The sequence below is a fragment of the Argopecten irradians genome, chromosome 2 (genome assembly GCF_041381155.1).
Source record: "Argopecten irradians isolate NY chromosome 2, Ai_NY, whole genome shotgun sequence".
NCBI classification, from domain to species: Eukaryota; Metazoa; Mollusca; class Bivalvia; order Pectinida; family Pectinidae; genus Argopecten; species Argopecten irradians.
Window position 1 is genome coordinate 49,781,757 of NC_091135.1, and position 13,639 is coordinate 49,795,395.

At 34.3% G+C, this 13,639-nt stretch overlaps 1 protein-coding gene across 1 annotated transcript in view; it reads left to right on the forward strand.

The window, feature by feature from the left end:
- LOC138315813 (membrane-bound transcription factor site-1 protease-like) overlaps positions 1-13,639 on the forward strand; it is a 32,660-nt gene that overhangs the window by 10,726 nt on the left and 8,295 nt on the right. Inside the window, exons 12-25 of the mRNA XM_069257090.1 lie at positions 3,067-3,169; positions 3,616-3,692; positions 3,929-4,003; positions 4,532-4,696; positions 5,109-5,205; positions 6,992-7,039; positions 7,386-7,568; positions 8,221-8,297; positions 8,578-8,673; positions 9,249-9,328; positions 9,939-10,131; positions 11,813-11,893; positions 12,844-12,887; positions 13,161-13,238. Of these exons, the coding sequence (XP_069113191.1) occupies positions 3,067-3,169; positions 3,616-3,692; positions 3,929-4,003; positions 4,532-4,696; positions 5,109-5,205; positions 6,992-7,039; positions 7,386-7,568; positions 8,221-8,297; positions 8,578-8,673; positions 9,249-9,328; positions 9,939-10,131; positions 11,813-11,893; positions 12,844-12,887; positions 13,161-13,238 (1,397 nt within the window). The remainder of the gene's footprint in view (positions 1-3,066; positions 3,170-3,615; positions 3,693-3,928; positions 4,004-4,531; positions 4,697-5,108; positions 5,206-6,991; positions 7,040-7,385; positions 7,569-8,220; positions 8,298-8,577; positions 8,674-9,248; positions 9,329-9,938; positions 10,132-11,812; positions 11,894-12,843; positions 12,888-13,160; positions 13,239-13,639) is intronic.

Below are 13,639 nucleotides of genomic sequence, written 5' to 3' on the forward strand. Positions count from 1 at the left end.
CTGAACAGAGATAATCTATGTTATACAGTACTCTGAACAGAAATAATCTATGTTTATACAGTACTCTGAACAGAGATAATCTATGTTATACAGTACTCTGAACAGAGAAAATCTATGTTATACAGTACTCTGAACAGAGATAATCTATGTTATACAGTACTCTGAACAGAGATAATCTATGTTATACAGTACCCTGAACAGAGATAATCTATGTTATACAGTACTCTGAACAGAGAAAATCTATGTTATACAGTACTCTGAACAGAGATAATCTATGTTATACAGTACTCTGAACAGAGATAATCTATGTTATACAGTACTCTGAACAGAGATAATCTATGTTATACAGTACTCTGAACAGAGAAAATCTATGTTATACAGTACCCTGAACAGAGAAAATTTATGTTATACAGTACTCTGAACAGAGAAAATCTATGTTATACAGTACTCTGAACAGAGATAATCTATGTTATACAGTACTCTGAACAGAGATAATCTATGTTATACAGTACTCTGAACAGAGATAATCTATGTTATACAGTACTCTGAACAGAGAAAATCTATGTTATACAGTACTCTGAACAGAGATAATCTATGTTATACAGTACTCTGAACAGAGAAAATCTATGTTATACAGTACTCTGAACAGAGAAAATCTATGTTATACAGTACTCTGAACAGAGATAATCTATGTTATACAGTACTCTGAACAGAGAAAACCTATGTTATACAGTACTCTGAACAGAGAAAATCTATGTTATACAGTATGAACAGAGAAAATCTATGTTATACAGTGCTATGAACAGAGAAAATCTATGTTATACAGTACTCTGAACAGAGATAATCTATGTTATACAGTACTCTGAACAGAGAAAATCTATGTTATACAGTACCCTGAACAGAGAAAATCTATGTTATACAGTACCCTGAACAGAGATAATCTATGTTATACAGTACCCTGAACAGAGATAATCTATGTTATACAGTACTCTGAACAGAGAAAATCTATGTTATACAGTACTCTGAACAGAGAAAATCTATGTTATACAGTACCCTGAACAGAGAAAATCTATGTTATACAGTACCCTGAACAGAGAAAATCTATGTTATACAGTACTCTGAACAGAGAAAATCTATGTTATACAGTACTCTGAACAGAGATAATCTATGTTATACAGTACTCTGAACAGAGAAAATCTATGTTATACAGTACTCTGAACAGAGAAAATCTATGTTATACAGTACTCTGAACAGAGAAAATCTATGTTATACAGTACTCTGAACAGAGATAATCTATGTTATACAGTACTCTGAACAGAGATAATCTATGTTATACAGTACTCTGAACAGAAATAATCTATGTTATACAGTACTCTGAACAGAGAAAATCTATGTTATACAGTACTCTGAACAGAGATAATCTATGTTATACAGTACCCTGAACAGAAATAATCTATGTTATACAGTACTCTGAACAGAGATAATCTATGTTATACAGTACTCTGAACAGAGAAAATCTATGTTATACAGTACTCTGAACAGAGATAATCTATGTTATACAGTACTCTGAACAGAGATAATCTATGTTATACAGTACCCTGAACAGAGATAATCTATGTTATACAGTACTCTGAACAGAGAAAATCTATGTTATACAGTACTCTGAACAGAGATAATCTATGTTATACAGTACTCTGAACAGAGATAATCTATGTTATACAGTACTCTGAACAGAGATAATCTATGTTATACAGTACTCTGAACAGAGAAAATCTATGTTATACAGTACCCTGAACAGAGAAAATTTATGTTATACAGTACTCTGAACAGAGAAAATCTATGTTATACAGTACTCTGAACAGAGATAATCTATGTTATACAGTACTCTGAACAGAGAAAATCTATGTTATACAGTACTCTGAACAGAGATAATCTATGTTATACAGTACTCTGAACAGAGAAAATCTATGTTATACAGTACTCTGAACAGAGATAATCTATGTTATACAGTACTCTGAACAGAGAAAATCTATGTTATACAGTACTCTGAACAGAGAAAATCTATGTTATACAGTACTCTGAACAGAGATAATCTATGTTATACAGTACTCTGAACAGAGAAAACCTATGTTATACAGTACTCTGAACAGAGAAAATCTATGTTATACAGTGCTATGAACAGAGAAAATCTATGTTATACAGTACTCTGAACAGAGATAATCTATGTTATACAGTACTCTGAACAGAGAAAATCTATGTTATACAGTACCCTGAACAGAGAAAATCTATGTTATACAGTACCCTGAACAGAGAAAATCTATGTTATACAGTACCCTGAACAGAGATAATCTATGTTATACAGTACTCTGAACAGAGAAAATCTATGTTATACAGTACTCTGAACAGAGATAATCTATGTTATACAGTACTCTGAACAGAGAAAACCTATGTTATACAGTACTCTGAACAGAGATAATCTATGTTATACAGTACTCTGAACAGAAATAATCTATGTTATACAGTACTCTGAACAGAGAAAATCTATGTTATACAGTGCTATGAACAGAGATAATCTATGTTATACAGTACTCTGAACAGAGAAAATCTATGTTATACAGTACTCTGAACAGAGATAATCTATGTTATACAGTACTATGAACAGAGAAAATCTATGTTATACAGTACTCTGAACAGAGATAATCTATGTTATACAGTACTCTGAACAGAGATAATCTATGTTATACAGTACTATGAACAGAGAAAATCTATGTTATACAGTACTCTGAACAGAGATAATCTATGTTATACAGTACTATGAACAGAGAAAATCTATGTTATACAGTACTCTGAACAGAGAAAATCTATGTTATACAGTACTATGAACAGAGAAAATCTATGTTATACAGTACTCTGAACAGAGAAAATCTATGTTATACAGTACTCTGAACAGAGATAATCTATGTTATACAGTACTCTGAACAGAGAAAATCTATGTTATACAGTACTCTGAACAGAGATAATCTATGTTATACAGTACTCTGAACAGAGATAATCTATGTTATACAGTACTCTGAACAACCCGGCAGACCAGATGGATGTGATCGGGGTGGGAGGTATCAACTTTGAAAACCAGATCGCCAGATTTTCTTCTCGAGGAATGACAACATGGGTGAGCATGGGTCTAGTGGACATAAATGTAAAGAGCAAGCAATGTAAAAGGATAGTACAAAAAATGTCATAGGCAAGCTGTAATTGCTGAAGTGATATCTCTGTTTTTATGCTACATAGGAAGTTGAGAACTGCGGGTAGTTATGACGAAGCCATCACAGATGAGAAATTACTTTGGTTTATAGCTGCTGTCAGATGTTGTGTTTCAGTGAAACAGTATCGTATAGGATGTCAGACTGACTTTTGACTTGATTGTCTTTATTGTTAATTTTAATTGATTTTGGTTTTCCTCCACCATCAATACTCGACTCATCTTTAACCATCATGTTAATAGGACATGGAATATCATAAAAGAAATTAAAGAAAAATTTGAAAGTTTTTGCTAAAGTGATTTGTAAACTTCCTTGTTTGATATACATCCTGTAGCATTGTGTTATTCTGTACTAGGAACTGCCCCAGGGTTATGGACGTGTGAAGCCAGATATTGTCACGTACGGATCTGCTGTACGTGGATCTGCACTTAAGTGAGTAATTTTTCCCTTGGCTGTTATAAAACAAATCTTAACTTCGTCACATAATAACCTCATCAGATTTAACTATAGAAAACCATTTTACAGGTACTGACGCTTTACAGAAAACAGAATAACAAATTTGTTCAAGGTTTTGAAATAATTATAATATGTGGCAATGCTATATTGATGGTACTGACAAACTAAAAAACCGTGTTTGTAACTCTTATATTTTTCTGCTCTATTTGAAGGAATGGCTGTCGATCACTCTCAGGGACGAGTGTCGCCTCTCCTGTAGTGGTAGGAGCTATAACACTGCTGTACAGGTAAGCTTTCTAATCAGATAGCCTTCTTATATTGTGGAGTGTCCCCGATAAACAAAGGTATCAGTTATGCTTACTGATTTTGAAATTCTTTTAGTGTCATTATGAAAGCTTATGGATTTCTTCTAATTTGTATCATGTTTACAAAACAGTTTTAAATCCTTAGTTTTCAACTTTTGATGAAACTTTGTTTGAAATAAAAATTGCCACATAGAAAGAGTGTTTGCTTTAAGGTTTCTTACCATGTTACTTACACAAGATAATCAATAATCATTGTGGTGATTGTTTTATTTTTGGAACAAAAATAATAGTAGCTAGTTTTGATGATAAAGTCTTACTAAGCTTGTGGCTAAATTTTAATAGAGGGCAAAATTTCAATTTGATCAATGTCATCATTGTAAAGCCATTGCTTGATTTTAATGACAAAATAAACACATTATGAGGAGGATGTATACTCCTCTATATGAAATCTTTTTTTTTGCTGTAAATATCAGCCCCTCGATTGTACCATTGATTCACTGTTTTCGACAGTGCTGTACTGGACAGAGCTCATGTAATCAACCCAGCAAGTATGAAACAAGCCTTGATGGCCTCTGCCAGACGTCTCCCTGATGTGAACATGTTTGAACAAGGACATGGCAAACTAGACCTTATCAAGGCTTACCAAACTCTACGCACGTATAAACCACAGGCCAGGTAGGTAGTGATGTGATCAGGTACTGAATTTCACGACCCAAGTAAATTGACGAAAGTTTATCTCTGTGAATTAACATTTTCATGATATTTGTTCAATACATCACTGCAAATATTATCAAAAAAGCTAACCATGAATAGTTTTATTTCTAAAATAATTTAACTCCAAACCACGAGAGAAAGTACCCAAATATTTCATGATGTACTGTATTTGTCTTCATGTTACAACAATATTTGTCTCAGGAGATACTTTCTTCTGGTTCATTAATGACTTGAAGCAAAACTTCTAGCAAAATAGTAAGATATTTATATCCATTCGATTCAGTTATATTTTTGGCATACTAATTTGTATTTCTCATAACACTTGCTTTTATCTAGCAACACTTTTAAAACGTTGTAACATTTCTGTTGACAGTTTGAGCCCAAGCTACATCGACCTGACCGAGTGCCCCTACATGTGGCCATACTGCTCCCAGCCTCTGTTCTATGGACAGATGCCCGTTATTATCAATGTGAGTCATATACTAGTTTTCTGTTTTTAGCCCACCATCATCAGATGGTGGGCTATTCAAATCGCCTTTCGTCCGTGGTCCGTCGTCCGTCCGTCCTTCCGTCCGTCCGTTAACAATTCTTGTTACCGCTATTTCTCAGAAAGTACTGAAGGGATCTTTCTCAAGTTTCACATGTAGGTTCCCCTAGGGCCCTAGTTGTGCATATTGCATTTTGGGACCAATCGGTCAACAAGATGGCCGACTGGCGGCCATCTTGGATTTTGATAGTTAAAGTTTGTTACCGCTATTTCTCAGAAAGTTCAAAAGGGATCTTTCTCAAATTTCACATGTAGGTTCCCCTAGGGCCCTAGTTGTGCATATTGCATTTTGGGACCAATCGGTCAACAAGATGGCCGACTGGCGGCCATCTTGGATTTTGATAGTTAAAGTTTGTTACCGCTATTTCTCAGAAAGTACTGAAGGGATCTTTCTCAAATTTCATATGTAGGTTCCCCTAGGACCCTAGTTGTGCATATTGCATTTTGGGACAGATCGGTCAACAAGATGGCTGACTGGCGGCCATCTTGGATTTTGATAGTTAAAGTTTGTTACCGCTATTTCTCAGAAAGTACTGAAGGGATCTTTCTCAAATTTCATATGTAGGTTCCCCTAGGACCCTAGTTGTGCATATTGCATTTTGGGACAGATCGGTCAACAAGATGGCCGACTGGCGGCCATCTTGGATTTTGATAGTTAAAGTTTGTTACCGCTATTTCCCAGAAAGTACTGAAGGGATCTTTCTCAAATTTCATATGTAGGTTCCCCTAGGGCCCTTGTTGTGCATATTGCATTTTGGGACCAATCTGTCAACAAGATGGCCGACTGACGGCCATCTTGGATTTTGATAGTTAAAGTTTGTTACCGCTATTTCTCAGAAAGTACTGAAGGGATCTCTCTCAAATTTCATATGCATGTTCCCCTTGAACCCTAGTTGTGCATATTGCATTTTGGGAGCGATCGGTCAACAAGATAGCCGACCGGCGGCCATCTTGGATTTTGATAGTTAAAGTTTGTTACCGCTATTTCTCAGAAAGTACTGAAGGGATCTTTCTCAAATTTCATATGTAGGTTCCCCTAGGACCCTAGTTGTGCATATTGCATTTTGGGACAGATCGGTCAACAAGATGGCCGACTGGCGGCCATCTTGGATTTTGATAGTTAAAGTTTGTTACCTCTATTTCTCAGAAAGTACTGAAGGGATCTTTCTCAAATTTCATGTGCAGGTTCCTGAAGGGGTCTAGTGCACATTCGGACTTATCGGTCAGCAAGATGATCGACAGGTAGCCATCTTTGATTTTGATAATTGAAGTTTGTTACTGCTACATATCTCAGAAAGTACTGAAAGGATCTTTCTCAAGTTTCATATATAGTATGTAGTTAAAGTTTGAAAAGCAGGGAAAAGATCCCTCTTTCTGTTGTCAGACATAGATAATTCTTTGGTGGGCGCCAAGATCCCTCTGGGATCTCTTGTTATACAGAGATTTTGTTATGGATCACTTTATTGTGCAATATAAAATTATTGTTATTACAATTATTTTCTTCGCATGCATTTCCCAGTTGATAAGTCCTTATTTGTGCAATTAATGTCACTTTTCTGATTCAATGAACATAGAGTCTTGGTGGTAGTAATATATATTTTTGTGAAATATGATATTTCTTGTCCTTTGTGAAAAAATGAGTAGTTATTATGCAGTAAAGAGTTTTTTGGTTTGAAGACTAACTTTCAAAACTTCTGTCCTATTTTCAGGTTACTATTCTAAATGGAATGGGCGTCTCCGGGAAGATTGTAGATAAGGTCAGTAGGCACTGTATTTGTTATCAAATCTCCAACATTGTGTGTATGACGACAAAAAGTAAACTTTTCAGTAGTTTGTTTTAGTACTTCTCTCTCTGATTCTAAGTTGCTAACTCATCATATCACTGATACTAGGATCTGAATGGTGAATCTGTATTCTTACTATGTGGAACATGGAAGTAAAGTTTGCTGTCAGCTATAGTCAATTTACCAACAATTATCCATACATGAAAATTATACATGTTAATTTTTGTAGTGAATAACATTTTATTTACAAGAGATAGGTTTTTTCACACCAGAAAATATATATATGTTGTTTCTGATTTGATTTGTTTATCTGTTGTAGCCTACCTGGCACCCGTATCTGCCTCACCATGGTAACTACCTGGATGTAGCGCTGTCATATTCCACATCACTATGGCCGTGGTCTGGGTACTTAGCTGTGTCTCTCTCCGTGGCTAAAGGTGGTAATGTCTGGGAGGGCATTGCTCAAGGTCACATCTCACTCATTATAGAGTCTCCTCCAGAGGTAAGGGTCTACTAGGGTGGAGAGCAAGGAATGCTGTTAGTGAAACAACTTCTACTGTTGAACTAAAAAGCATACATTCACTAAATATATATGTGTAGTCAATAGCTTCTTTAAATGCTCTGCTGGCTGGGAAACTAGCATCCACCCAAATGACATTCTTTATGGCATTGAAATTGTGTTATATATAATAGATTGATGGAGTGACTATCTTTTAAAGTCTTGTTTATTTTAATATATATTCAAGAGACCATTCAGTTGTGTTTTGTTTTAATTATAAATTTGATCTTTTATAGTAATTTTCTAGCTTTTAATATTGATTTAGATGATGGCTTGTTTAATTTAGCAAATGTTCAATTTTGAGGATCAAAATTAAGGAACTGATTTATAATTGCACAGGGACCTGATAATTATTTATTGTCCTTTATTGTTTATTGACTGTGACTTAGGTTCCTGTGTATGTTGAAGGCCCCCTTAGTATTATGTCTGTTATTACAGGAGCGAACATTTTACTTGTTTAGATGTAGCGAGCCCCTAATGAAGATATTATGATAACATGTAAGGTAGTAAAACATGTTTCTGTTCTCAGTTTTCTTTCGTTATTATTTGTTTCATTTCACAATTTTGTATTTATGTATTAATTTTACATTTGAAGGGAGAGGAAACAGAACCAAGAAGAACAACTCTGAAATTATCAGTCAAAGTGAAAATAATTCCCACTCCTCCAAAAAGGTATACCTCTTCTGAATCTAGATATGTAATTGAGCTTTTATATTCCAAAAAGTTGTTCAATAATGCTAATGTTTCATTCTCATAATTAAAGTTTTGTTGGATAGTGAGAAGCCAAATTTGTGTTCATAAGATAAACGTTTTTATATTGTCAGTTGAAATAAAAAAGGAATAAAGGAGGAGTCACTTCAAAAGTTAACAATATGATATGGCATTAATTGTTTTGTCCTATTGTTCTGTTGGTGAACTATCCTGATTAATGTATATTTATTGTATGTTACAGTAAGCGTGTACTGTGGGACCAGTATCATAACCTACGGTACCCACCTGGATACTTCCCCAGGGATAACCTCCGAATGAAGAATGATCCTCTTGACTGGTAAGTGTCTCTAGCCTTCTACCTCTGGGTTTGTGAGTTTGTTAATCACATGGCTATGTTACAGATACTGGTTTGATGATTGTCTTCCATGAATTCATGCTTTTTCCGTTGTTCAAATTCTAGCAAATTCTTAAAATGACCATAGCTGATGAAAACAAATGAATCGCTATCAAACAATTTATATGTAGCTGTAATTGAACATTGTTGCACTGTTAAGTTCTTTTGCTTGATCAGAGATAATATATGCTATGTTATCCTTGCTATGTTGCCTTTTGAAAAATGTTCCTTTTCTGATTTTATAGAAATGATTCAACAATCTTAGTTGTTGATTATTAGATACTGACTATTTCAAAATGGACAATTTAATTAGAACTGATTTTTAAACATAAAAAAATCAACCTTTCATGATTTTTGCCAATATTTACCAAGTTGTAAGATGAGTGACACTTAAATTGTCTGGAGCCATGATTTGATATAATATATACTTTTGTTTAGTAATACTTTATGTTTCAGTCTTTAAAACTATTTCATTGCTGACATTAATATTTAATAGATTCCTTACAATAATTTTGTAGGAATGGAGATCATATCCACACAAATTTTAAAGACATGTACCAACACCTCAGGAGCAGTGGCTACTTTGTGGAGGTCTTAGGTGAGAATGTCATCTACTTTGTTTTCTCAAAGGAGAATAGTTTTTGTAACTAATTGAGCTACCTTCTATAAATAAATTATTATTATTACTATTCTATGAACTGTTAATATTGAATTGATAGATATATTGGATATTAAAAGAATACAAGGCCATAATGAGGACATGGTGGCTCATCAAACGTATATTAGGTAAAGAAAATAGGATTCTGTATTTATATTTTACCAGGAAAGTAACTTTAGTGACCAATTGTAAAGCTACTAACGTTCTTACTATTCTTTACGGAGAAGATTGATATAGGCTTAGCCTGTTATCTAATCCATTTATATGTGTTTTCATGTAATAAAATTTGTTGAAATGAAATACTTACCGGTAATTGTCCACAAGTTCAAATATACCTGTAATTGCAATCTAATTTTGTCGGTAACTACTGTGGATTGATATAAACATATATTTGAAAACTTTCATTTTTGAGGAAAATTAAGGAAATCTACCAAATTGGATATGAAGTGATAACATGGAAAAATAAATCAATGAAGTAATGGTTTTAAAATTTACACACAAAGTTATTTACATATTGCACCATCATGTGGCTGTTTCTCCCCTTTTATAGGTTCCCCATTCACCTGTTTTGATGCTAGTCAGTATGGGACTTTACTAATCGTGGACGCTGAAGAGGAGTACTTCCCAGAGGAAGTGACCAAGCTCAAACGGGACGTGGACAACGGTTTATCTGTCATCATCTTTGGAGACTGGTACAATGTGTCGGTCATGAGGAAAGTGAAGTTCTATGATGAAAATACAAGGTATGTAGCTTGCTCGACTCTATGATGAAAATACAAAGTAAGTAGCTTGCTCGACTCTATGATGAAAATACAAAGTAAGTAGCTTGCTAACTCTATGATGAAAATACAAAGTAAGTAACTTGCCTGACTATGATGAAAATACAAGGTATGTAGCTTGCCTGACTATGATGAAAATACAAGGTACGTAGCTTGCTAGACTCTATGATGAAAATACAAGGTACGTAGCTTGCTAGACTCTATGATGAAAATACAAGGTATGTAGCTTGCCTGACTATGATGAAAATACAAGGTATGTAGCTTGCTCGACTCTATGATGAAAATACAAGGTATGTAGCTTGCTCGACTCTATGATGAAAATACAAGGTATGTAGCTTGCCTGACTATGATGAAAATACAAGGTATGTAGCTTGCCTGACTATGATGAAAATACAAGGTATGTAGCTTGCTCGACTCTATATGAAAATACAAGGTATGTAGCTTGCCTGACTATGATGAAAATACAAAGTAAGTAGCTTGCTCGACTCTATGATGAAAATACAAAGTATGTAGCTTGCCTGACTATGATGAAAATACAAGGTATGTAGCTTGCTCGACTCTATGATGAAAATACAAGGTACGTAGCTTGCTGACTCTATGATGAAAATACAAGGTATGTAGCTTGCCTGACTATGATGAAAATACAAGGTAGGTAGCTTGCCTGACTATGATGAAAATACAAGGTAGGTAGCTTGCTAGACTCTATGATGAAAATACAAGGTACGTAGCTTGCTAGACTCTATGATGAAAATACAAGGTATGTAGCTTGCCTGACTATGATGAAAATACAAGGTAAGTAGCTTGCTGAAACTACTTGCTACTCTATGATGAAAATACAAAGGTATGTAGCTTGCTCGACTCTATGATGAAAATACAAGGTATGTAGCTTGCCTGACTATGATGAAAATACAAGGTATGTAGCTTGCTCGACTCTATGATGAAAATACAAGGTATGTAGCTTGCTCGACTCTATGATGAAAATACAAGGTATGTAGCTTGCCTGACTATGATGAAAATACAAGGTATGTAGCTTGCTCGACTCTATCATAAATGATGTTTGAAAATGCTAACTGCATTGTTAGGATTTCTGTTTGTCACTAGCTATCAAACAAAAGAAGATAATGATATGTATTTCATAAAAGCGAACTCCTCAGACATTTATGTAAGTGTAGCATAATTTTACTTTGTTAAAATAAAAACGTTAGTAGCTTTAATGAGTTGATATTGAAAAAGCTAGGAGCTTTAACGAAGTAATATTGAAAAAGCTTACATTTTTGACGAGAAGAAATATGATTTTTAGACACCAGGTATTAATTACATTTACGTTGGAACTCTTTAAAGTAGAATTTATATAATCTTTTATATTGCTTCCACTTATCTTCCTTTGGGTCATGAGTTCAAGGTCGACCATGGCCACAAATTGGTGTCTACTACATCTACAAATGTTCTCCATTTATACCTTTGCCTGGTAATCTACCTCAATATTCTAGGGGTTACTGTCACTGTTGTAATAGCTACCCCATGAACATGTCATAGTAACATTAAAGGCAGTTCAGGAGAAAACAACTGACCAATCACAGACCTGCAGACTTTTTTGTATCATATATGCATTAGTTATACTATGAAGGTGTGTGATGTGTTACAGACAATGGTGGATGCCTGACACTGGAGGAGCTAACCTTCCCGCCACTAATGACCTTCTAGCACCATTTGGAATGGCATTCAGGTAATGAGAATACTTATAATAATACATCTAAAATTTGACAAGGCGGTACAGCTGGGAATTCCTTAGATTCCTGCTGAAGCAAATGCCAAATATATGTATTACCTTTGGCTAGCTCATATGTAAAGCAAATATATCATTACTACATATGTACATCATTTAAAAGATCATTATAAATATTAAACACTGCATTATAGTTTATCAGAGAAATATTAATATAATTTTGACTTAAAGTGACAATTCACTTAGGCTAATTCTTTTACATAACCAAGAAACAAAATATGGCATAAATGTATTGTTCTACATTTCTTATGAAACATTTAACATAATATATTGACAAATTCCACATCATTGTTTATACAAATGCTTGATCAATACGATTAAGCAGGTACAGTATGTATGCTGTACCCATACCTGAGCGAAAGTCATGCACGTTAAATAAATGAACTACATAACCACTGTGGAGGTGATAAAATTATTTTTAGGCGAGAAAATTCACCTAATAAGGTAAACACACTACTGTCAGAGCAATTTGAGCAGTTCTAGATAAAGTTGCATTACTCTACGAGCAAGGGACAGGGTTCGGCATACAAGATGTTCGACCACAATGTGTAATGGCGGACAGCGAGTGAGTTTGAACATTTCACACGCATTTCACCACCATGGGCTTTTCTAGCATATCTTAGTAAAACCGTCTGATCTAATTTCCATAAGAACTGGTTTTTTCCCCGATATATGTTCAAATTTTAATGTTCTCTTAGACTGAATTGTCCATTTAATATGAATCAAGGGAGAAATTTTTAAAGTTAACCTATTCATGAACCTGCATGTGGTTGAATAATTTTGGTACATATCAAAACAAATTGTAAACTACCAAATGTAGTTTGCAAAAATTTAATGAATTCTTGGAATTGTAGAATCCTCATTAACTGGTAATGTTTTGTATTTGACAGTGACCAGGTGTACGAGGGAGACTTCATGATGGGAGAACATGACAGTAAGTGTTCATTAGGTTTACAAACATCTCCTGTAGGTCTTCCATAGAGATAAATTGAGAATAGAAGTGCTTTAATTTACAAATTGAAGTTTTTACATTATCATAACCCAGAAAATGATATATCAATCCTGTAATACTATAATACCTGGTATATTATGTAAGGATATTGTCTCTGATATAATTGAATCATTACAAAATAATTCTGTTATTTTCTTTCTTTAATGAGGTGGACATTTTAGAGGCTTGATTATACAGTAAATCTATTTGTTATAGTGTACTACGCCTCTGGGACAAGTCTGGCAAAATTTCCTGATGATGGCGTGATTTTGAGCCATAACTTAAAAGATCAAGGTAAGTTTTACCATCTGAAAATTAGACTCTTGACTGATTTGTTCACTTGTGTGATTTATTGTCTTTGAACATCCATGGATGGTAACCCATCATATTCATTCCCGAATCAATGCAACTACCACTGACTATTAACTGATAAAGTCTATACAGTTAGTCTCTGACTTCTTTAGACGAATCTTAACGACTCCTTGTGTCTGTACAGTATATCAATTATCAATCAGCTCATTGTCCTTCTGAAAGAAAGCACACATTAATCGTGGATTACTCTCCAGTCTTATTTCATAAGACTGACAATAACACCAGGAAAAACATCAAAACAAATGTCCCAATACATCAAACATTATAAACCAACCAACTTCCTAGCAATGTCCCTATACATCAAACATTATAAACCAACCAAT